General features: G+C 39.9%; 1 protein-coding gene across 1 annotated transcript in view; it reads right to left on the minus strand.

Moving 5' to 3' along the window:
- Positions 1–25,276, minus strand: part of HTR4 (5-hydroxytryptamine receptor 4) — a 218,111-nt gene that overhangs the window by 72,716 nt on the left and 120,119 nt on the right. The window contains exons 4-6 of the mRNA XM_060180702.1: positions 23,054–23,254; positions 2,869–3,022; positions 1,445–1,486 (exon numbers count right to left, since the gene is read on the minus strand). Coding sequence (XP_060036685.1) covers positions 1,445–1,486; positions 2,869–3,022; positions 23,054–23,254 — 397 coding nt within the window. The remainder of the gene's footprint in view (positions 1–1,444; positions 1,487–2,868; positions 3,023–23,053; positions 23,255–25,276) is intronic.

Raw genomic sequence — 25,276 nt, forward strand, 5'->3', positions numbered from 1 at the left:
TGATTATGCTAGCAAAATAAGTAAAGAGATAAAAAAACAACTATTGGATGGTTTTACTTGTATGTGGAATGTATATAACTGATACACATGAACTTGCAAACATGCACACACAAACATACAGTGAGAGAGGGAGGGAGAGAGAGAGAGAAGAAAGCAAACTAAGACTTGTGATAATATTTATTCTTAGGAGATGAGAGAGTGGGGACACAGGACTGTGGTGATGTCTGTGGTGTGGAACTATACATTGAAATCTTTATATGTTAACTCTCTTTTCAGCCACCAGGTTCCAGATGCTAGCATGATGCCAACCAGACTTCCCTGGACAGACAACCCCACCAATGTGTCCTGAAGCTTCAATTCCCCAGAACCCTACCCCACTAGGGAAAGAGAGAGGCATGCTGGGAGTATGGATCGACTATAGTCAGTGTCCATGTTCAGCAGGGAAGCAGTTACAGAGGCCAGACCTTCCACCTTCTGCATCCCACAATGACCTTGGGTCCATACTCCAAGAGGGTTAAAGAATAGTAAAGCTATCAGGGGAGGGGATGGGATACAGAGTTCTGGTGGAGGGAATTGTGTGGAGTTATATCCCTCTTATCCTATGGTTTTGTCAATGTTTCCTTTTTATAAATAAATTAAAATCAAAAAGAACTAAGAAAAAAAAAGAAAACTTGTGTTTCTAAAGATTTCCAGTAGGGGGTCAGGTGGTGGTGCACTGGGTTAAACATATATAGTATGAAGCTCAAGGACCCAAGCAAAGATTCCTGTTCAAGCCACCGACTCCCCACATGTAGGGGGGTTGCTTTGCAAGCAGTGACACAGGTCTGCAGGTGTCTATCTTTCTCTCTCCCTCTCTATCTTCTCTTTCTCCCCACTCAATTTCTCTCTGCCCTATCAAAAAAAAAAAAAAAAAAAAAAAGATGGTCGCAGGAACAGTGGATTGGTAGTGCCTGCACCCATTGATAACCCTGGAGGCAAAAAAAAAAAGACTGCCAGTAATCTTAGTATGAGCACTAAGAATGCAAACTATGGGTATATTTAGATACTCTCACCACCGTTTCGTACTAATGTGACTTTAACAGCTTCTCTGGCCCTCAGTTTCCTGAAGTAGGAATTAGTGTAGGAACTATTTCTTAGCACTGTTTCATGCTGTCATGTCTGAGTAATGGTCACAGGGATAATGATTTAGATGGAGCTCAGCTCAGAGAAATAGTTCAATATTCATTGATCCCTATCATGACTACTAGTCTATTGGTTGCTGGAAACTTGAACTTCATTTCCCCCAAGAATGATAAAACTAGAAGTTTGAAAGAAAAAGAGGTAGGTAGAGGATTCAAGAAAGTGTCCATACAGACTCTCTTGTATAGATTCCTTTTTTCACTTCTCTACTTCTCTGTCCCCAGCATTTCTTACAGAAGTACAAACAACTCTTGTTCTGACATACCATCTGCAAATCTTGGCCCAGGCTTGGTTTGGATATCCTTTCCTGGACAAAGAACAAGGCATGATTAAGGGATGGGAATGGGGTGGATAGAGAAAGGGGAAGCACCTTCTCTAATTGCTCACTCTCACACTCTCTTCTCCATTTCCCTTCTACTTCAACATGGTCCTGGTATCACTATCTCAGGGAATATTCTTTCTTTCTAACAAATCCAGACCACAGCTATTGATTCTTATCACAAGTTTGATATTACAAACAGAACATGTCAGAGTGGCCAGGGAGGTGGTGCAAAGGGTACAATGTTAGGCATGAGGTCCTGAGCTTGATCATTGGTATCTCATATGCCAGAGTGATGCTCTGGTTTTCTATCTATCATTTGTTTATTTTTCATACAAATAAAGTACATATTTTGAAAAAAGAAACTATTTATGGTATAACTATCTTATAAACCATTATTTTCCCCAATGAAGTGACTTGAAAACAATAATAAAGTAAATAAATAAATAGATACTTAAAAAGTATCAGAGCTGGATGACTTTTAAAGATCTTCTGGACAGGACTTGGGAGAGGCCTATCAGATACCTAGCATACACGTAGATCCTTTACACATCTGGAAGACACTATTGTCTACTCAGGATTGTGAGGTTTCTCATCATGGCTTTTTAAAAAGAAATTAAGGTAAGTGAGGATAATCCAGAAAGAGAAAGATGAGTATGGGATGGTCCCACTCATAAATAGAAGTTGATACAGAAGAATAGAAAGAGAAACACAAAACAGAGCATGGACTAGAGATAGAGTATTGCAAGAAAGTAAAATACTATGGAGTGGAGTGTAGGATAGATTTTAAGATCATTTTTAGGGGTTAAGCATAGAACTATGGTGGTGGGAACTATGTTAATCTATACTAACCTATTAAATTAATTAACTAACTAAAAAAGAGGGTAAGTTAGCTGGATTCAGGTTTCAGGTCTCTGGTCAGGGCTCTCTTCACTCTCTGGAGGATTCCACCCACTTGACATGTTTTGTGTCAGTTACTGTAAACCTCATAGACTCCCAGCAGGAAATAGATAAAGACTTCTTGGGACTCATTAAACACCCCAGTTTCTGAAGCCTGACAGTGAGGCTTTCAATGACTGTTCTGTTGTGCATGTTCATGGACACCTTGTCTTACCTTTTTGATTCTTGATTTTCTCATCTGATTGAGATGAGAAAAAGATGTTGTCAAGAGTGCATGTCAAGTACATACCCTCTGGCACACATCAAACATTTAGAAATGTTAGCTAGCTTTTCAGGTATTACTACTGTCACCCAGATGACTTGCCAGGGTCTTTTTTGAATATTCACTCAACCTGACAATGTTTGTCTAGAGTGCCAAGCAAACAAAGTGAATTGGACAGTAGACCAGCCAGGCCTATATAGGTACTCACCAAGTCAATGATTCCAATGTTATTCCAGCCTTGCATGATTGGGAGAAAGGAGATAAACATTGGAATTACCCAGCAGCCTCCTAGCATTAATGCAATACGTAGAGGGGTCATCTTGTTTCTGTAGACCAAGGGTTGACAGCAGATGGCATAGTACCTGGAGAGAGAATAAAGAAGGAGGGCATGGAAGAGAAACAAGGGGAAGAGTAATTGATGGGAGATATGAGGAGAGAATGAGAGGAGTGGGGAAGGGATAAAAGGAGAGGAAATTATTGGGGAAGAGGAAGATTGAAGGGGAAAATAGGGAATAAAAATAAAGAAGAAAAAAAGAGTGTGGGTAGGAGGGAAAAGGGAGTGAGAAATGAGAAAAGAACAGAGGAAAGAAAAAAAGAAACAATTATACAATGAACTACATCTTACTGGCTCATGAATTTCTTTAAGTATTAATTCCAGATTGCATCCGAACTTCATCTCCTGGAGTCAGTTCCACCTCTCTCTTCTTCACAAACCAACTTGACTCTAATGCCCGGGCACTTTAGGAGCTTCTGTCCAACCCTTGGGCCTCATTGTCAATGCATCTGTAACCTTCCTATTATCAAGCTAAGGTACCACCAGATTTGGCCTTTTATTTGAGCTCTCAGAACTGCTATTATTAGCATTTAGTCCTCTCCTCTTTATTGCCTGCTTATGCTAAAGGGTGCTCTAAGTTAATGCTTTTTTAAAATTTTTAACAATGAATCTTGTTTATTTGATTTTAATGAGAGAAAGATATAGAAACAGACACACACACACACATGATAGAGAGAGACACACAAACATAGACAACAGAGCACTGCTCGACTCTGGCTTACGGTGGGTGGTGCAGGGGTTTGAACTGGAGCTCTCAGAATCTCAGGCATAAAAGGTTTTTTCTTTTTCTTTCCTTTCTTTCTTTTTTCTTTTTTTTTGCATAACCATTATGCTGCCCTGCCAGTGTGATAGTGTGATGATGTTAGTTACTAGTGCCAGAGGGAATGTTTGGTGAGTTCTAGGGTTGTTTTGTTTTTTTTTTAAAACTGTGGTTCCAGGGACTTTGTCCTGATTGCATATATGAGATTCAGTCATGAAAGTCTACTTAGAATGGTAATGTCAGGGAGCTCCTGAGTTAGAGGAGGGACCTGGAGTTTGCACTTGAACAAATACTGTTAAAGCCAATACTGTTGTTGGTAGATTCCTTCTGAGTAGAGGTCCTTCCTGAGGGCGAAGTACAGTTGTGAATAGAACTGAATAGAATAGAATTGACTTGAGTTACTTTGGGATTAAGCCATTTAATTATTTTGCTCATGTAAAAACTGAATGTAAGATTATAAATATTTTCTGTGCCATCATTTCCCATACTATTGGTAGAGAGTATCACAGATCTCTCCCTTTATCAGGACCTGATCTTCCTTATGGGAATTCACTGCTGACTCATTTTGGAGTTCACACCTTCCTATGGCATTAGCTTTCTTCTTTCCTCCAGATTGAGGTGCAACTTGACTCCTTCATGATTTAGCCTCTTAACTGTCAGGCTGCCCTAACATGACTATGAGACAAAAAACATTGTTCCCAGACACCCAATTCATGGACTTTTCCATCATAATTCCAGAAAACTCATACAGTTCACTAAACACAATCACAGTTACTTGCAGCAAAACTGTGTCCGATCTTGGGGATCCCCCACTTCCATGTTCAGACAACTTTTGAAATTCAACAACAGGAAAAAAAAAAACACAGTAGGTATGTCAGCTATTTGTCTTTGGAAGTCAAAGAAAAAGTGCAAAAGACAGTTTGGAGGCTAAGTCAATTCTAAAATTTCATAGCATTTAATGATGAACCACCCCCTTCCACCCCTTATTTTAGGAAGTTCACTGTGTTAATCTTTCCCACCTCTTCTTTTCTCTTCTTAATTCAAACAATAGCAATATAACAATGGTTAAATTATTTGAAGAATTGGAGGAAAGATGAGTTGGGAAGGAGGGAGGGTGGATTGATAGCCCAATGTGGGGCCATGAAAGGTGAGTACCCTGGAATTGAGAGAGGAGGACTGTACCTTTTCCTCCATGGTATCAAAGAGCAGCTGGCCACACTGTGTCCCCAAGCACTTGTGACCAACAAGACAGTGGACACTCGTATCTGTATCCAAGTGCAAAGAACAAGACACTCCAGAGTGGAAGACAACTTTACTCAGTAAAAATGTTCTCTACAAAATCATCTTAAGTGGCCTGGGAAATAGTTCAAGAAGTAAATTGCAGAACTTGCATACTTGAGGTTGTGTGCTCCTTGCCCATTGTTAAATTTCAAACACTGCCTGGACATAGAGTGGGGGATCCCCAAGATTGGAGATGTTTTGGTTGCAAATAACTATGACTGCATTTAGTTAAAGTTTGAATTTGCTAGAATTGTCATAAGAAAGCACAAGAGTCATGGTCTGGCATCCCCTCTCTCTTTCCTCACTCATAAGAAATCTTCTCTATTGCAACAAATAAAATGTCACAAGAACTGATGTGGTAGCAGGAGTTAATTGAAGATGTTCAGTTGTGGAAAAAGTTGTGCAAATAGGATTCCTTCCAAGCTACTGATCTATGCTTAGCAAAAACTAGATTACATCAGAATTGCAAACTTTTCTGAATGGCTAGATTAACAATCATCAGAGGTTTATTATTATCACTAATGATGAATTTGAATTAAAATATACTTAATTTTTTCTCCCTTCATTATCTTCTTCTGTAATTTTTTATATTTATTTATTTCCCCATTTGTTGTCCTTGTTTTTTTATTGTTGTAGTTATTATTGTTGTTGTCATTGTTAGACAGGATAGAGAGAAATGGAGAGAGGAGGGGCAGAGAGGGGGGAGAGAAAGATAGACACCTGCAGACCTGCTTCACCACTTGTGAACTGACTCCCCTGCAGGTGGGGAGCTGGGGCTCAAACCAAGATCCTTAAGTTGGTCCTTGTGCTTTGCGCCACCTGCAGTTAACTCTGCGCTACCGCCCAACTTCCTTCATTACCTTTTTCTAAAGGGCAAGGACTGGAAGCTTTCTTTCTTTCTTTCTTTCTTTCTTTCTTTCTTTCTTTCTTTCTTTCTTTCTTTCTTTCTTTCTTTCTTCTTTTTTTTAAATAAAATATGTATTCATTTCTTTATAGGATGAGAGAGACAGAGAACCAGTGTATCATGCTGACAGATGCAATGTCAGGGCTCAATCTCAGGACCTCATGCCTGAGACCCCAGAATTTTATCCACTGTACTACCTCCCAGACTGCAAGGATATTTGCTTTTGTCTTTTTAGTATTCTTACTATGTCTTTATAGTTGTCATACTATTGGGAGAGTGGCTTTTCTAGTTTAGGAGCAAGTCAAACTTTCTGGACAGTTCGTAGAGGACATCCGGTCTCCTAGCAGCCTCCTTGCAGGGCCAGGAACAGTTCCTGGAGAGTTTGAATAGTCTTTCTCCTACTTCTTTTCATTCTCCAGCTCTGTCTTTAGTTTAAAAAGACACATCATAGCTTGCCTACCAATTTTCCTTTTGCTCAAGTTGATGTAATATGTTGATTTGTGTCTACTTCTCCATAAAGGCTGAAGTCTTAACCTTAGAATTTGGCCTTATGTAGAAATGGAATCCTTACAGGAGTCAAGGTTGAATGGAGTTATTATTTTTTAACTCAGTATAACAGATATCTTCAACAAGGAGGGAATTGAACACAAAGACAGATCTTCACAGAGAGATGTCAAGATTGGTGTGATATCTTATTAATAAGCCAACGAGATGTTAAATATTATTAGAAAACCACCTAAAACCAGGAAAAAAACAATTAGAGTCTTCTTTCCTTATGTTTCACAAGCATAACCTTCATGAACTCTGATTTCAGATTTTCAATCTCTAGAATTAGAGAGGGAGAGAGAAAGATAGCCATCTGTAGACCTGCTTCACTGCTTGTGAAGTGGCTACCCTGCAGATACGGAACTAGGGGTGTGAACTGGGATCCTTATGCCTCAAAATATTTTTTATGGTGCTGGAAATATAGCTCAACCTGTTTTACCTTGTGCGCAACCCAGGGTTGAGCTTGACTCCCACTACATTGGAGAAAACTTCAGTGTTGTGATGTCTTTACCTCTCTTTATCTTTTCCTCTATCTGAAAAAATAGTCAGGGAGGAGAGCAGATAACATAATGATTATGATGGGGACAGGGGATGGGAACCTGGATGCTTGTGCTTTGTAATGTGTACTCAACCAGGTACGCCATCACCCAGCCCCTATATATATTCATTTATATTAATACATATCTATAAATCCACAAATGTAAAAGGACAACTTAACTGGATCTAGAATGATTGGAATTAAGTAGGAGGAAAAAAGTCTAAAATATTTGACTGAAGGGCAGGTCTCTACATTAGATGAATCACCAGAAAGGTTTACTGAAATGACAATTACTAAAAGATCTACAATGTTACTTAAAAAATGTACATTTCTGGAGCTGAGTGGTGGCACACCTGGTTGAGCACACATATTACAATGTGCAAGGACACAGGTTCTAGCCCCTGGTTCCCACCTGCGGGGGGGGGGGGGTAGGAGGGAAGCTTTGAGAGTGGTGAAACAGTGCTGCAGGTATGTCTCTGACTCTCTCCCTATCACCTCCTTCTCTCCTGATATCTGGCTCTCTATCCAATAAATAAAGATAATAATTTTTTTTAAAAAATTAAATGTACATTTCTGACATGTTCCCAGGTGACCATGCTGCAGGTGGTCTGAGATGACACTTTGAAAACCTCTGTCTTAGAAGCTTTTGAGCTAGGGAAAGTTATCAAATTTATTTTATCTGTAAAGTGGCCATCATGAAAAACATTGCTACTGGTGCATGTTAAAAAAAAAAAAGCAAAAACACAAATAAGCAAACATAAAGAAAAATTAAGCTACACCAGGTACAGCAAAAGAAAAATTTGGTTTCTAGGCTCAGTGGACATTACTCAGAATGGAGCAATTCTGCCTTATCTCAGGAACTGATTAAACCGTAAAATGTGTGTTCTAGGTTTCTATTGGACAATTCTGTTCTTCAGCTACAAAACTTCTGCAAGGTGCTTAAATAAATATTCAAATGACAAGTGAGGTTCCAAATGTCCAAGATTAACTAAGATGTAGCAAAGATATTTACAAATTAATTCCTTATGCAAAACGTTTCAAAGTAATGCTCATAAAATTCTATTAGAATCCTCTTTGGTAGACCAATGAACAGCTTCCTTAATTGCAGTCATGTGTAAATGTGTGATCAAATTGCTTTTAAATGTCTCTGGGGGCTCAATTTACTTTGACAACTCTTAGAAGCCAGTCATATATTTTAAGATCTATGCTAATCTCCCCTCCATTCCTCCTGCAATTAAGGAAAATTCTTCCTCTTTTTCCTGCCCTCCCAAATACAGGGAAGACAGAAAGAGCAAGGAGAACAAGTTGAAATATTATGTTCTTAGAATTAGAGCAGTGGTTTGTTGTTCACTTTATATCTTCACATCTGGATGTGAATTTACCCTTTTCCACCACTCATTAGGTGTGTGGTGTTAGAATCAGTATTTAACATCCTCTACACTCATTTTTCTCATCTTCAAAGTGTGGATCTTCATCTCTTCACTGATGTGAGAACTGATAAAATAATATGGTCAAAACTTGGGAAATTTCTAGTATATAAGGCTTGGTAAATATCGGCGATTACATGTGTGTGTGTGTGTGTGTGTGTGTGTGTGTGTGTGTATTTTGCTTTGTGTATTTTGTATATATTATTGTAAAAATCAAATGTAGTTTGGAACCAGGAACTCTAAATCATTTAATAATGATAAATTACTATTATTTAATAATCAAAATGCTAGTAAAAATTTAATATTGCTTTCAGAAGTTTACTCTATGAAACAAAGAAGTCAATGAGTTGGTTCCTAAAAGTGGAAGGATGAAGTGTTGAGGTCACATGAATTGCCTAGAATGGAGTTGACTATATGAAACATTCTCTAAAGGACTCAATACACATCCAATCCTCTCATGTGAGATGACTGAAAATGGAATCCTGGATGATCATTAGACCAAATATGAGCAAATATAATTTAAAAAGAAATGTCAATTATAGGAGTGAAGAGATTCAGTAGGAGACTGGTTCTAAGGCTTGGAGATAGTGTTAGGGATCAGGAAAACAGTATCATTTTAGCCACAATATTTTTTTTCATAACTCTCAATTTGTAAAGCACTAGTGGAAGTTCTTCAAGATTTAGGAACAAGAAATCAGAAAAAGGAAAAGAGAGGAAAGAGAGAGACAGGCTGGGAGTATGGATAGACCTGTCAACACCCATGTTCAGCGGGTAAGCAATTATAGAAGCCAGACCTCCCACCTTCTGCACCCTATAATGATCCTTGGCCCATACTCCCAGAGGGGGTGAAGAACAGGAAAGCTATCAAGGGAGGGGACTGGACACAGAGTTCTGGTGGTGGGACTTATGTGGAATTGTACCCCCCTTACTCTATGGTCTTGACAATACTTCCATTTTATAACTGAAAAAAACAAACAAACATGTTTTACAAGGAGCATTTTAGGAGTCAGGAATTCCAGTCCTAACTTCATAATGGATTTGCCTTCTGACTTTGTTAACATTAAAAAAAATATTATTTCACATGGGACAGAGGAGAGAGAGAGAGAGAGAGAGGAAGTAACTAAATTTGGAGGAAGATATCATATGGCAGTGGATAATCATTATGGGCATCCAGAGGTATTAATCTGGGAGTATTTCTGTGGGTTCACTGTCTAGGTTACAGCTCTCCATCTAGAATGTGGCTTAAAGTTTCTGGCAGAATTCTGGAGAAGCTTTCTCTCTGCTTTTAGTATCTGGGTCTGTTTTATTTTAGCTCCTCTGGCTCCCCTCTGAAAAAATAAAGGAGAGAAAAGCAGCAATATCTTCAAATAGAAAATAGAAAGACCTTTCTTTGGGCTCCTGGGGGGTTTGGCAAACTGCCAGCCACCTGGAGGCTCAAGAAGAAATGCCAGAACAGGGATGTTCATCAGGAACTACTCCATGATTCATTCTTCACAAACTCTAAGGGGAATATAAAATCATTAATGCGATTTTTCTAATGGGAAGATAAAGCCCAGGAAATGGAAGTAACTTCCCTACAATAACACATTAGGTAATTGATAAAAATTGGGGTTGGATCCAGGCAGTGTGGTACTCCAGGCCTCGTTCTTAATCACTTGCTATACTTAGGTCTCTAAAAAGGGAGAAAATCCAACACTGAAATTCTCTCAAACTATGACAAATCCTATCTTGAAGGACAGCCTTCCCTGTTACCTGTGCAAAGAGGAGCTACTGTGGACCTGGAAGAAAAACACAAGCATGAACAAGATGAAAACTCATAGCTGATGGTGAAAAGGAAAATAAGCCAATTATTAAGATGTGTGATAATTACTGAGTTAGCAAGGGTGTCAGAGAATGCAGCCTAGAGTGGAGGTTAAACTTCAGTTTCAGGAAGGAAAATGTTTATGGATGAGAGGACAGGGATTATTCTTTTTTGACAGACATCAGATGAAATATGTCAATCATACTTCATGTGCAACCTGCAGATTTCAGATTTTCTGTATCTTTCGGCTAACTAGCCTTGATAAGAAAACTTGCAAGTAGGAGACTAACAGCTCTAAAGGACAGTCTTTCAAAATTATTAACAAATAGAGAGAAAACGATAGTTTAACACAAATTTGCATGAAGATATCTTGGCAGAGTTTTTTTTTTTTTTTACTGGACACACAAGGGGATGGATACAGTCATTATGCCACATGTAACCTGATTCTTCTGCATGCACACATTGAGGGCTTACCCCACTTTCAGACTGAGTGCAAGTTCACAGTCTTCTGGAAAGTTCTTCTTGGACCCCAAAAGTACACAGAGACAATCCTCTCTATCAGAGGATTGCACAGTGGGTTAAGTGCATGTGGCGCAAAGCGGGAACCGGTGGAAGGATCCCGGTTCGAGCCCCTGGCCCCCCACCTGCAGGGGAGTCGCTTCACAGGTAGTGAAGCAGGTCTGCAGGTGTCTATCTTTCTCTCCCCCTCTCTGTCTTCCCCTCCTCTCTCCATTTCTCTCTGTCCTATCCAACAACAATGACAGCAATAACAACAAAAATAAACCACAAGAGCAACAAAAGGGAAAAAATAGTCTCCTGGAGTAGTGGATTCATACTGCAGGTACCAAGCCCCAGCAATAACCCTGGAGGGAAAAAAATAGGGTAAGAGACATAGGAAGGGACACACACACAGAAAGAGAAGAAAAAGCAGACAAAGAGGCGAGAGTGAGGCTGACAGAGACTACAGAGGGAAAAGAATCAGATGACCTTATTCAACCCTTCTGGAACATCAGATGTGAAGACAAACTTTTTTTCTGCAAATAGAATCAGTCAATCTTTTTCTTGATAGGTCAGTTTTTGAGGATACTAGTACACTGAGATAATGAGCGGGATATACCTAGGAAAAGTCCATCTAAAGAGTCATTTAAGTCAGAATGCCATCTGACTTTTCATTTCAGCTTTTAAAAATATTTATTTATTTATTTTCCCTTTTGTTGCCTTTATTTTTTTTATTGTTGTTGTAATTGATGTCTTTGTTGTTAGATAGGACAGAAAGAAGTGGAGAGAGGAGGGGAGGGGCTTGAATCTGGATCCTTAAGCCGGTCCTTGGGCTTTGCACCACATGCGCTTAACCCACTGCGCTACCACCGGACTCCCTTGACTTTTCATTTTAATAGCTTTATACTAAAATTAGTCATACAACAAGATTCTTATTGTATATAAATGAATTTGAATCTCAACCAGCAATTATTTACATTAATTTCAGCGTATCCACGGATGGGGGGCACTTTGGGATATATATTTGTTCTGCTTGTGAAATAATGGATTTCTTTTTACAAAGCTCACATATTATTATTAGGATTTTTAAAAGTTTGATGAATAGAAAAGAGGTCTTTAGATTATGCACATTGTGGACTGAGTTGAGATCAGCGAAGAAGAATGTGAGGGTTTGTGAGAGGAAGGATTTGCTCACAGGAGACAATGAGGAGGTAAATGAAGTCATCTGATGAGAAAACAGAGAAAAGGCATTGGTCAGAAAGAACTATATGCTCCCTGCCTTGCTCTGATCTCAGAGGGAACTCCTAACACTCAAGTCAAAATGACTCAGTGAAATGAGAAGTGTGTTGACTCAGGGACACTTGGAGCTAAAAGACTCTTAAGAGTACTCTCGCTAGTTTGTTTGAGAGACCTGATATTGAACTGAGGACATTACACTTCATTACTACTCAACTACATCCTGGCCCTGAATTTATGAATACTGCTGAATTTGACTAGCTCCTAGTAAAGGGAAACTGAAGTTTAAAACATGTATTTCAGTCTCTGGGGAAATAGCTCAGTTGGTAGAGCACAAGACTTGCATGACTGAGGCTCCCCTTTCCATCTTGGGTGTTGCATGTACCACAGTGGTACTCTGACCCCCCCTTCTCTTCCTCCCTCTTAAACTTTATTTCACATAACATAAATAAAAATAATGAATCTTTAGAAATGTATATGTCAGAAATTAGCAAAACTGAAGATTCCAGCACAAGCCAGGTAGGTGTTGGTGTACCTGGTAAAGTGGCCATGTGGAAAGACCAACACAAGGACACCAGTTTGAGCCCCCACTCCCCACCTGCAGCCAGAACATTTCACAAGTGGTGAAGCAGGTCTGTAGGTGTCTCTTTTTCTCTCCCTCTCTACCTCCCCCTCCCTTCTCAATTCTTTTCTGTCCTTTCAAATAAAATAGAAAAAAAAAAAAAAAAGATAAAATGGCTGCCAGGAGCAGTGGATTTGTAGTGCCAGCACTAACCCCCAGCAATAACCTTGGTGACAAAAACAAAACAACACATGCACACACACACACATGCACCCACCCCAGAAACAAAACACTGAAGGTTCCTTACCAAAATCTGAATTTCCCATCTAGTCAGCACCACCACCTATGTCATTATTTTTAACTTTTTCTTTTTCATGTTGGGCCTTCTTTGTTCCAAGCTTTTTTTCAGAGAGAGAGATACAGAGAGATAGAGAGACACAGAGATAAAGAGGAAAAGATACCACAGTACTAAAGCTTTTTCTAGTGTGAAGCTCAAACTTGGGCCATGCTCATAGCAAAGTTATTTGACCAGCACCCCCACCCATCTACCCATCCACCCATCCATATAAACTATCTTTCCTTTCTTCCCTTTCTCCCTCCCTTTCTTCTTCCCTTCCTCCCATCCTTTCTTCTTTTTCTTTCTTATGTGCACACACAATCTCTCTCTCATACCCCCAGATACAAATATATTTATTTCACAGAAGTTAAGTAGCTAAGTTATTTTAAATATAAATTTTGAAACCATATATATATATGTTTTTTCCCATCCAAGGTTATTGCTGGGGCTTGATGACTGCACCGTCAGTCTGCTGCTCCTTGAAGCTATCTTTTCCTACCTTGTTGCCCTGTTGTTGTTATAATTATTGCCATTGCTGTTATTGTTGCCAGACAGGACAGAGAGAAATAGAGAGAGGAGGGGAGGCAGAGGGGGGGAAAAATACAGACACCTACAGACCTGCTTCACCGCTTGTGAAGTGACCCCTCTGCAGGTGGGGAGCTGGGGGCTCAAACCGGGATCCTTACGCCAGTCCTTTTGCTTCACACCATGTGTGCTTAACCCGCTGAGCCACTGCCCAACCCCTTTGAAACTATATTTTCACATCACCCATTAGTGATAATGCCACTCTAAGACAGCAGTGCACAGCTATGTCTCATAGTTTTAATGGCTGCATTGTATTCCATTTTAACTAATATTTTACTGCAGATATTTGATTGGTTTTTATGCACCACAAAAACCTCACAGCCCAGGAAAATCAGCTGAACTATGAAGCTTTTAAATACAGTTTTTGACCTCCCATGACCCATCCACCATGATGCCTATTATTTTAATTTTTAATTTTAAAATTATTTGTAATGAGACTGTAGACTTTCATTAATAGGCTTCAATCCTCAAAGCTCCAGGAAGCACAGTGTATGGAGAATGGCAACTGGGGATATACATTTGACTCTATTCATGACATGCAGCATTTGGATGGATACAGGGGGCTGCCATCTGTGCGGAATTAGGAATCACAGTGAGCATTCTTGCTGGAGGGGAACAACTCTGTATCAGCCATCCCGGAGACTCCTGGAAGATGAGAGAGGAAGATAGGACACTTGCCCAGGGTCATGTGGGGAAGGATGACATGACATCTTACTGGGACACTCCTGTGCTTTAGTCTGGCCCTCCTGTTAAATTGTGGAGGGAGGGAACACAGCATGATGATAAATAAAATTGAACTCTACCGGGTTCAAATGTTTTCAGTAATGTTCAGGATTTGGTTCCTAGTCCCATGAGATCATCATCCTTGTGAGAGGAAATGCAGAAGGCAGCCTGCAAGCTCTCCAGGCTTCCTTCCAAAGGAAAGGAACACAAAGGAAATCATTGCCTTCCTTCCTTCTTCTTTTTCTTTCTTTTTTTTGATGTCCCCTGTTACAAGAGGCAATGGGAGTACTGACAACACAACTCCAAAAGAGAATGTGTCATTTGTTTAACAAATAATTCAATCTATTCTTTAGAAACACTCTTTTAAAATTATATTTAACAGACAGAAACAACTGAGAGGGGAAGGGGAAATAGAGACAGAGGGAGACACACTCACACACACTTAGATCATTTCTCCACCACTTGTGAAGCTTCTCTCCTGTAGGTGGGGGGCAGGGTCTTGATCCTGGGTGCTTGCACATTGTAACATATGCATTCAACAAGAAGCACCACTGCCCAGCTCTACACTAAATCCATTTTATGTCATTACCAGTTTATTGAAATTTTGCTATTAAATGATAACAGTGGGGGGCCAAGTAAGAGGCACACCCATTACCTTAGCACACACATTATCATGAACAAGGACCTTTCTCTCTCCCTATCTGTCTCCCATCTCTTCTCAATTTATCTCTGTATCAAATTAAAAAGGAAAAAATATCTTTTGGAACCAGTGGATTGATTGTCCAGGCACCAAGCCCCAGTGATAACTCTGGTGGGAAAACAACAACAATGATAACTCCATCTAAGATGAGGTAAAGCAAGTGACTGAGTAGCATTCCACAACTTTCTTAGCCACTCATCTATTGTTGGACACCTGGGTTACTTCCAAGTTTTGGCTATTACAAACTGTGCTGCTATGAACTCTCTTTGGATGAGTATGTTTGTTTTCTAAGGAAGTATGTTTGTTTTCTAAGGATATATGCCCAGGAGAGAAATTTCTAGGTCATAGGGTAGGTCCATTTCTATCTAGCCTTCTGAGAATTCTCCAGATTGCTCTCCATAGGAGTTGAAGCAATTTGCATTCCAAACAGCAGTGTAAAAGGGTTCCTTTACTTCTGCATAACCACTCCAACACTTATGTTATTGTCCTGTCCTTTTTGACGTATGACATTCTCACAGGAATGAAGTAGTATCTCATTGCTGTCTTTTTTTTGCGTTCATTTGATAATCAGTGACTTTGAGCATTTTTTACATGTCTGTCATGGCTCTTTGGATCTTCTCTTTGGTGAATATTTCATATCTTGTCCTCCAAAAGAAAGGGGAAAACACACATGACTTGGACTGGACTTGATGTATTGCACCAAAACAAAGGATGCCAAGGAGTAAATGGAGGAGAGGCCTGGGGGGTAGACTTTGGTGTCCTGATATATAATGGGTGCCACCTCTCCAGATTCAAAGGAGGTCTCAAAATTTTACATCAGGCTCAACCTGACACTGTTGACTGGCTACGGAAGAAGGGCAAACACTAGAAGAAGAAGAAGAATGGGGAAAGGGGACTTGTGCTGGGAGGTGAGAGTGTCTTTCAGACTCCTATCATGGTGAGATGATAAATTTTATCCACGTGTCAACAACTGTACTGTAAACAATTAAACCCATCCCCAAATAGAAGGAAAAATAAGAAGTAACAGTTGGGAAGTTGTTCTTCACATCATTGTAGTTTCTCCTACTGGATAGTGGTGGATAGTGACATTAAAGGAAAAAAAATTAATTGCAGTCACCCTAACTTCTATGGAGAGGAATGAGTTTGCTGGAGCCAAAGGGGTTTTCCGCAAGAAAGGGTGAGTTAAGCTAAATTCTGACATAGGAGAGGAGGATGAAGGAGAATTCCTGGCAGACGCAGGAGTGGAGGCCCTGAGCAGCCAAGCATGGAACCATGGAAAAAAGAGAAAGAAGGTCCCAGAGTGACAGGGTGGCAAAGAGCATAAAGTGAGAATGAGGATTCCGGCAGGAAACAGGTGATACAGATCTGTGTGGGTTAAAATGAAACTTCCAGTAGTTTCATCTATGTTCATCAGACATATTGGTCTGTAGTTTTCCTTTTTTGTTGTGTCCCTATCTACTTTTGGTATACATTGGAAGGGAAGAAGTCAAGCTCTCCCTATTTGCAGATGATATGATAGTATACATAGAAAAACCTAAAGAATCCAGCAGAAAACTACTGGAAATTATTAGGCAATATAGCAAGGTGCCAGACTACAAAATCAATGTACAAAAATCAGTGTCATTTCTTTATGCAAACACTAAATCTGAAGAAGAAGAAATCCAGATATTACTCCCATTTACTGTTTCAGCAAAATCAATAAAATACCTAGAAATAAAGTTGACCAAAGAAGTGAAAGACTTGTATACTGAAAACTATGAGTCGCTACTCAAGGAAATAGAAACTGATACCAAGAAATGGAAAGACATCCCATGCTCATGGATTGGAAGAATAAATATTATCAAAATGAATATTCTCCCCAGAATATACAAATTTAATGCAATACCCACCAAAGTTCCACCAAGCTTCTTTAAGAGAATAGAACAAACACTACAATCATTTATCTGGAACATGAAAACACCTAGAATTGCCAAAAGCATCTTGAGGAAAAGAAACAGAAATGGAGGCAACACACTCCCAGACCTGAAACTATATTATAAAGCCATCATCATCAAAACAGCATGGTACTGGAACAAAAATAGGCACACAGACCAGTGGGACAGAATTGAAAGCCCAGAAATAAATCCCCACATCTATGGACATCTAATCTTTGATAAGGGAGCCCAGGGTATTAAGTGGAAGAAGGAGGCTCTCTTCAGTAAATGGTGCTGGGAAAACTGGGTTGAAACATGCAGAAGAATGAAATTGAACCACTTTGTCTTGCCAGAAACAAACATCAACTCCAAATGGATCAAAGACCTAGATGTCAGACCAGAAACAATCAAATACTTAGAGGAAAACATTGGTAAAACACTTTCCCACCTAAACCTCAAGGACATCTTTGATGAAATAAACCCAATTGCAAGGAAGACTAAAGCAGAAACAAAACAATGGGACTACATCAAATTGAAAAGCTTCTGCACATCCAAAGAAACTATTAAACAAACAAAGAGACCCCTCAGAGAATGGGAAAAGATCTTCACATGACATACATCAGACAAGAAACTAATCACCAAAATGTACAAAGAGCTCAGCAAACTTAGCACCAAAAAAGCAAATGACCCCATCCAAAAATGGGCAGAGGATATGAACAAAACATTCACTAAGGAGGAGATCCAAAAGGATAAAAAACATATGAAAAACTGCTCCAGGTCACTGATTGTCAGAGAAATGCAAATTAAGACAACATTGAGATACTACCTCACTCCTGTAAGAATGGCATACATCAAAAAGGACAGCAGCAACAAATGCTGGAGAGGCTGTGGGGACAGAGAAACCCTTTTGCATTGCTGGTGGGAGTGTAAATTGGTCCAGCCTCTGTGGACAGCAGTCTGGAGAACTCTCAGAAGGCTAGACATGGACCTTTCATATGATCCAGTAATTCCTCTACTGGGGATCTACCCCAAGGACTCCATAACACCCAACCAAAAGAGGTGTGTACTCCTATGTTCATAGCAGCACAATTCATAATAGCTAAAACCTGGAAGCAACCCAGATGCCCAACAACAGATGAGTGGCTGAGAGAGCTGTGGTATATATACACAATGGAATACTATGCAGCTATCAAGAACAATGAACCCACCTTCTCTTAGCCATCTTGGACAGAGCTAGAAGGAATTATGTTAAGTGAGCTAAGTCAGAAAGACAAAGATGAGTATGGGATGAGCCCACTCATCAATAGAAGTTGAGAAAGAAGATCTGAAAGGGAAACTAAAAGCAGGATCTGACTAAATTGGAAGTAGGGCACCAAAGTAAAAACCCTGTGGTGAGGGGTAGACATGTGGATTCCTGGGCTGGTGGGGGGTGGGGGTGGATGGGTGGGATGGGACACAGTCTTTTGGTGGTGGGAATGGTGTTTATGTACACTCTTAGTAAAGTGTAGTCATATAAATCACTAGTTAATTAATATGAGAGGGGTAAAATTAATTGTATGTCTCGAAGTTTGTAAAACACAGACTGAGTCTTTAATATATAGGCTGTGTATTTGATATGCGGACTCCCTCAAAAGCCTAGACCAAGTAGATCAGAAGCAACTGGTGGCACAGCTATATACAAGATACTGGGTACTATACAGAAAACCCTAACAAAAGGACTTTTCAAACTTAACCCAATTACCAAATAATGTGATGATAACAATAACTATCCATTGTCTTGAACCCTAAGACAGCAGGAACCTCACATCTCCACTATGGAGCCTATATTTCCCCCAGTCCTGGAACCTTATGATAGGGCCCACTTTCCCGCATGCCTCTCCCAATCCATATCAAATAATATTGCATCTGCTGATCGCAACCTAATCAATGCAACGATTGCCACCTCAACACGTTTCAGCTCAGACTGTGTCCAGAGACTTCAGGTGTGGAATGACAGCCCTTCAACTTCATTACTTGGGTGAGACCTTTCCTTTCATAGTATTTTCTAATTCCATCCCAGGTGAATCACTTTCTAACAAAGTCCCAAACCCTAGATATACACCAGATTCTGTGAGAGAGAGCATATGTTCACATGTATCCATAAACTAGTGCAAAATATATACCTGAAAGCAGAAGTACACTAGAGTTTGCAGTGAGTACCCCCACCCAACACTTCCTCTCCACTATTCCAACCTTTGGGTCCATGATTGCTCAACAATTTGTTTGGCTTTGTATGTTAAATCTCTTTTCAGCCACCAGGTGCCAGATGCCATCAGGATGCTGGCCAGGCTTCTCTGGACTGAAGACCACACCAATGTGTCCTGGAGTTCCGCCTCAGAGACCACCCTACTAGGGAAAGAGAGAGGCAGACTGGGAGTATGGACTGACCAGTCAACATCCATGTTCAGTGGGGAAGCAATTACAGAAGCCAGACCTTCCACCTTCTGCAACCCACAAGGACCCTGGGCCCATGCTCCCAGAGGGACAAAGAATGGGAAAGCTATCAGGGGAGGGGATGGGATATGGAGATTGGGTGGTGGGAATTGTGTGGAGTTGTACCCCTCCTACCCTATGGTTTTGTTAAGTTATCCTTTCTTAAATAAAAAAATAAATTTAAAAAAATAATAAAATAAAATGATTGTTACTGACCCAATGTGCAACAAATAGCCATTGGAAAGTTTATTAGTTTTTTCCTTTATCATTTTATTGTGGCACTACAGTACAGTTTTTGCCAGTACAGTTACTGACATATGGGTACAATTTCTCATCTACTTATAGGTTTTAAGTAAAGAGCTATAAAGTTACAAATGTATTATCAAAAGATTGTTTTCAAGATCATATAAGTTGAAAAAAATCTAACATGATGATATTAGAAAGCTGTCATAGTGACTTATAGCAGAGATGACTTGAGGTTTGATTAGGATGTTATGATAGATAAGGAGAACTAGACTAGGATCTATTTAGGAAGGAAAAACTGCAGACCAGGTAGTGACACATTTGGTTGATTGCATGTGTTATTAATACAGAGATTCAAACCCCCAACCCCCACCATCAGGAAGCTTCTTGAGTGATGAAGCAGTGCTGTAGGTGTTTATCTTTCTGTCTCCCTCTTTATCTACTCTTTCCCTCTTGATTTCTCTCTATCAACTAACTAAATAAATTTAAACAAAAAGAAATATTCCCTGAATTTTGCATGATGTAACTGCTTACTGAGTAAGTGTCCCAACTTGCTAAGAGTCTGGGTTTTATGAACAGTTACAAGAAACTGAAATTAATGTCCATTAACAGATCAGTCCATTAACTGGATCAGTGTTGTGTTTGCATTATCCAATTTAATCCCAACTGCAGTCTATTCACTATTTAGACAGTCAATTCTATGGCTACCAGTTTTAGAGATGACACTGGGATCAATATAGGTTAGCAAGTTTTGGCCATTCTTGGAGCTAAAAATTGACAGAGCTGGTGTTGGAACCCAGGTCTCTCCAGTTCTAATGCAGACAGTCTCAATGACCAAGGCACATTGCTTCAGGACAACTCCAGTCCACTTAGGGAAAGTTTCTTAATTTCAGAAGAACCTGATGAATCATCTGGACTCTGAAGCCAGTCTACTAGGGAACTTTCAGTCCTTCTCTTAGGGTTATCCAGAGTAAATAGACCACATCAGAAAAATAAGTACAGACTTTCATATTCTGCCCAAACCACAAGGCTATTGCCAACTGCCCACTCTCCACACAAACTTTGTCTTCTGCTTCCTATGATACCTTTGCTCTCACCACACACTTTGGTCATAATCATACACAGACAACCCTGCAGAAGATGTGTGTGTGTGTGTGTGTGTGTGTGTGTGTGTGTGTATGTGTGTGTTTAACTTTTTATTTTGCCACCAGTGTTATCACTGGGGCTCAGTACTGCACAACTCCAGCACTCTGAGAGGTCATTTCTTTTCATTCCTCTAGATAAAGGGTGAGAAAGAGAAAGACATAGAAAGCAGGGGCATTGAGGTTCATGGCTTGTGAAGCTTCCTCCCTGCAGGAAGAAAGGGACCAGGGATTTGGACCTGCATCTTCTCAAGTAGTTGAAGTTTAAGCTCTACTGGGTGAGCCACCTACAGACCCCTCCATATATTTTCTATTTCCTTGTATTTTTAAATATATTTTTAACTGCTTTATTTTAATGAGAAAGATATATAAGGATAGATAGGTAGGTAGATAGATAGATGATAGATGATAGATAGATAGATAGATAGATAGATAGATAGATAGATAGATGACAGGCCAATTAGAGCGCTGTTCAACCCTGCTTATGGTGGTGCAGGAAATTGAATCTGGGACTTGGGAGCCTCAGGCATAAAATCCTTTCTGTATAACAACTATTATCCTTTCTCCACCCTATTTACTTACATTTTACTATTTCTCATATTGACCTTTTTTTCTACAGTACTACTGACTTTCTTTAAAAATCTTTCATGCACTGAAGTCAGATTGTCATAATCAGGCTAATAACAAATGTTTCAAATGACGATTCAATCAGCCTGTCAACCAACAGTTTAGTTTAGTTAATATCATCATCTCTAGATGTAGACTGGCATCTCATTACACAAGCATTTAACATAACACACTCAACTGTATGCTCTTGGCAGAGCAAGAGTTCATACTCAACATGCTCAATAAATAGAGAGAATCCTTCTGCTGCCATTCCAGTCACTGAGCCCCTGACTCACAGGATGGAAGGTGAATACGCTGTTCTTGAAGTTGGTTTCCATCTCTAAGGACCTTTCCTAGTGTGAGTTATTCTCTGGAAATGTTCTAATTTAAGTGTTGAAAGGTGAATATCTTAGATAACCCAAAATCTCTCATTTTAGTCAACTGCTTTTCCAATTCTTCCACTAAAGAAACAATGACTATCACATGGCAGGGCTTATTAGATGGCTCAAGAGATAAAATAAAAAGGGTCCTTAATAATTCTGATAATATGATTTTCATTCCATGAATTCTTTTGGGAGCCAAATCCAAATATATGACTATATGGGTGGTAGCATGTGTTTGTGTAACCATCTGGCATTTAAATTGCATCCTGCTTTTACTATTAACCACCAGTGAGCAAAATGTGAAAATGCAAAGTCCTGATACAACCCATTTAATAATGGAGGCAAAGATGGAAATCCTTTTAAGATGCCTTCTACCCCCAAGGCAAAGTGAAAAAACAAAATAATACAAAAAGACTGTAATTCTAGACATGAAATATAGACAATCACTAGGAGTTTTAGGATGAAAGAGTTTCCAGTCACATGCTTATGTCTAAATACACACATAAGATGATCCTGCAGATGCATTTCCAGGAGAAAATCATGTTTGCTCACAGAACACTATCATTCCAAACACCCCTCTGCTGCCCACTGGGAAGATCTAGTAATTCTTGTTACTGATTTCCCTTAGAATTTTGTCCATGTCATTGCTGTGAAATACAGAAACATTTTGCTAGGACCTTTCAATGTCTAGAATGGCAATTCCTTGTAGCAAGGTTCCAGGCTCTGAAAATCTCTGAGTATATAAGGATTTAGAGATGTCTCTAAAAGGGAGCCTTTTGCAAAGACTGAAAAGTGGTAGCTGAGGCGATGGTGCACCCCCATGAAACTCAGATAATATGAAGCACAAGGATCTGGGTTTGAGCCCCCAGCTGGCTTTCCACCTGCAGGGGGGATGCTTCACAAGTGATGAAGCAGATCTGCAGGTGTCTCTTTCTCTCCCCTCTTATTTTCTCTCTGTCCTTTCCAATAAAAAATAAGTGGAAAAAAGTGCCAACAGGAGAAGTAGAATTCATAGCGCTGGCACCCAGCCTCAGTAATAACCCTGGAGGCAAACAAATAGAAGTCCAAAGACTGAAAAATGAATGAGTGAGCGAGCGAGCAACCAGCTTGATCTTCTTTTTCTTTTTCTTTTTAACATCCCTGTGGCACCTCATGTGATTTTACTGCTTCAGGATGACTTTTTTTTCAGAGAGAGAGCTTTCCCTGATGCCTTAGTATTTTTTCATGTGGGGTCAGGGTATAAACTTGGGTTACACGCATCACAAGGCTGGCACCCTTCCTGATGAGCTTTCTCTGGTTCATGTACCAACAATTTAGGGTAAAAATAATGACATGGCCCAATAGCTACCAGGTCACTGTTCTCCAGCACAGAGCTCCAATATGTAGCTTTCTCTGTCCTTACCTATCCAGAGAGATGCAGCATAGGTGAAAAATTGATGCTGTTGTGAGCAAGACGTCTAGAGATGTCCGCACCAGACAAAACATCTCCCCATAAATCCAGATGTCCTGAACCAGCTCAATGGCACCAAAGGGCATCACCAGCACAGACACCAGCAGATCAGCGAAGGCAAGAGATACAATGAAATAATTGGTTTTTATTTTCCTGTTGAGTGAAGAAGGGTCAGGGAGGAGGTAAGGGGGAGAGACAGAGGAAAAAGGGTGGGAAGAAAGTAGCAAGAGAAAGGGGCATGGGGAAGAAAAAAAAATGGAAGAAGGGAGGGGAGAAAAGAGAAGTCAAAAAGTGAATTAGTGTTCTGAAAGGTTCACCTCCCCCTCTGTCGACCTGGCTGGAAATATCCTGTGTGGTCTAACCACCTCTGATTTCCCCAGCCTCACCTGTATCCAGAGCCCTCTCTGGCTTCTCCCTCTGGTCACATTGGCCTGGTGTGAGCCCCTCTTTGGCAGAAGCCCCCATCCTTGCCCTTATACAGGACACACCCTTCCTACCACTAACGGTCCTCCAACCTTAGGTCTCACTTCAGTTATTCTTAAGGACACTTTCCAGACCACTTGCCCTGACCCAGTAGTGGCCCAATCCTGCCATTTTCCTCACTCATCTTGCCAAGTGCTTCACACTTTGTGCTACGTCTCAGAATCACACTTCCACACTGTGCATCATCACCGGATGGCTGCATGTCATGCTTAGAAATGCAGCTTTGATGGTCTAGTGGCTTTTGGTCCAGAAGCACACTAGAATCAACTGGTGGGTTTTTACAAATGTTACATAAATATAAATAAATAAATAATTAAAGATAGATGTCTGGGTCTCACTCCAAATCAATAAATTCAGAAACACTGGGTGATTAAACTCACCCAGTGAGTTTAATCAGATAAACTAGAGGAGATTTAGTTAAATGTAAATTTCACCTCAACAATGAGCAATTATTTAATTTCTGTATACCTAGATGTTACAGAAGTTGTACTATGAGTTAGCCATTTTAAAAAGGTCTGCAGGGATGTGAATTGCTGTCAGGGTAAATCTTTCATCATTCCCTAGTCAGAAACCCCTTCTCTAAACTATTGGCAAAGCGAATAGGTTAGATAAGATGTTCTCCCAACACATCTATACAGATTATCTGCATTAAGATAACACCAAAGTTGAACATAAGATTATGTAATCTTTTTTTATACAACTGGAGTTTCATACATGTATAATTTCTTTTTTTTAATATTTTTAAAAATTATTTTATATTTATTTTCCCTTTTGTTGCCCTTGTTTTCTTTTATTATTGTTGACATTGTTGGATAGGACAGAGAGAAATGGAGAGAGGAGGGGAAGATAGAGAAGGGGAGGGAAAGATAGACACCTGCAGACCTGTTTCACCCCCTGTGAAGTGACTCCCCTGCAGGTGGGGAGCTGGGGGCTCAAACTGGGATCCTTATGCTGGTCCTTGTGCTTTGCGCCATGTGTGCTTAACCCGCTGCGCTACTGCCTGACTCCCTGTACGTGTGTAATTCCACCACACCTGAAATTACGGTTTCACTGACAGAGAAAGGAAAGAGTGATAAAGAGAGAATGAGAGAGAAAGAGAGAGAGAGAAAGAGAAAGACCACAGCAACAGAGCTTTCTTCAATGCTGTGGTACTCCCATGTAGTATAGGATCTTAAATTTGAGCAATACAGATGACAAGGCATGCTCTCTACCCAATAAACTATTTCTTCTTACCTTACTCTGTTTTTTCAAACTTCATTCCCATGAATGTGTTTCTTTCATAATTACAAGTTTCAATGCAAATTCTTTTTAAAATCTTTTTTTTTATTGATTTTAATGATCAAGGACACCATAGGATAAGAGGGTTACAATTCCACACAATTCCCACTACCAGAGTTCCTTATCCCATTCCCTCCATTGGAAGTTTTCCTACTCTTTATCCCTCTGGGATTATGGACTCAGGATCATTATGGGGAGCAGAAGTGGAAGGTCTGGCTTCTGTAATTGCTTCTCTGTCTGGTGGGCATGGGTGTTCACAGGTTGATTCATATTTTCAGCCTGTTGCTATCTTTCCCTAGTGGGACAGGGCTTTGGAGAGGTGGGATTTCAGGACACATTGTTGGACTCAGGCAAAATTGATAAAGCCATGGGCCCCTTGGGATATACCTAAAATAGACTTCCTTCCAGAATGGA

The sequence above is a fragment of the Erinaceus europaeus genome, chromosome 2 (genome assembly GCF_950295315.1).
Source record: "Erinaceus europaeus chromosome 2, mEriEur2.1, whole genome shotgun sequence".
Classification (NCBI taxonomy): Eukaryota; Metazoa; Chordata; class Mammalia; order Eulipotyphla; family Erinaceidae; genus Erinaceus; species Erinaceus europaeus.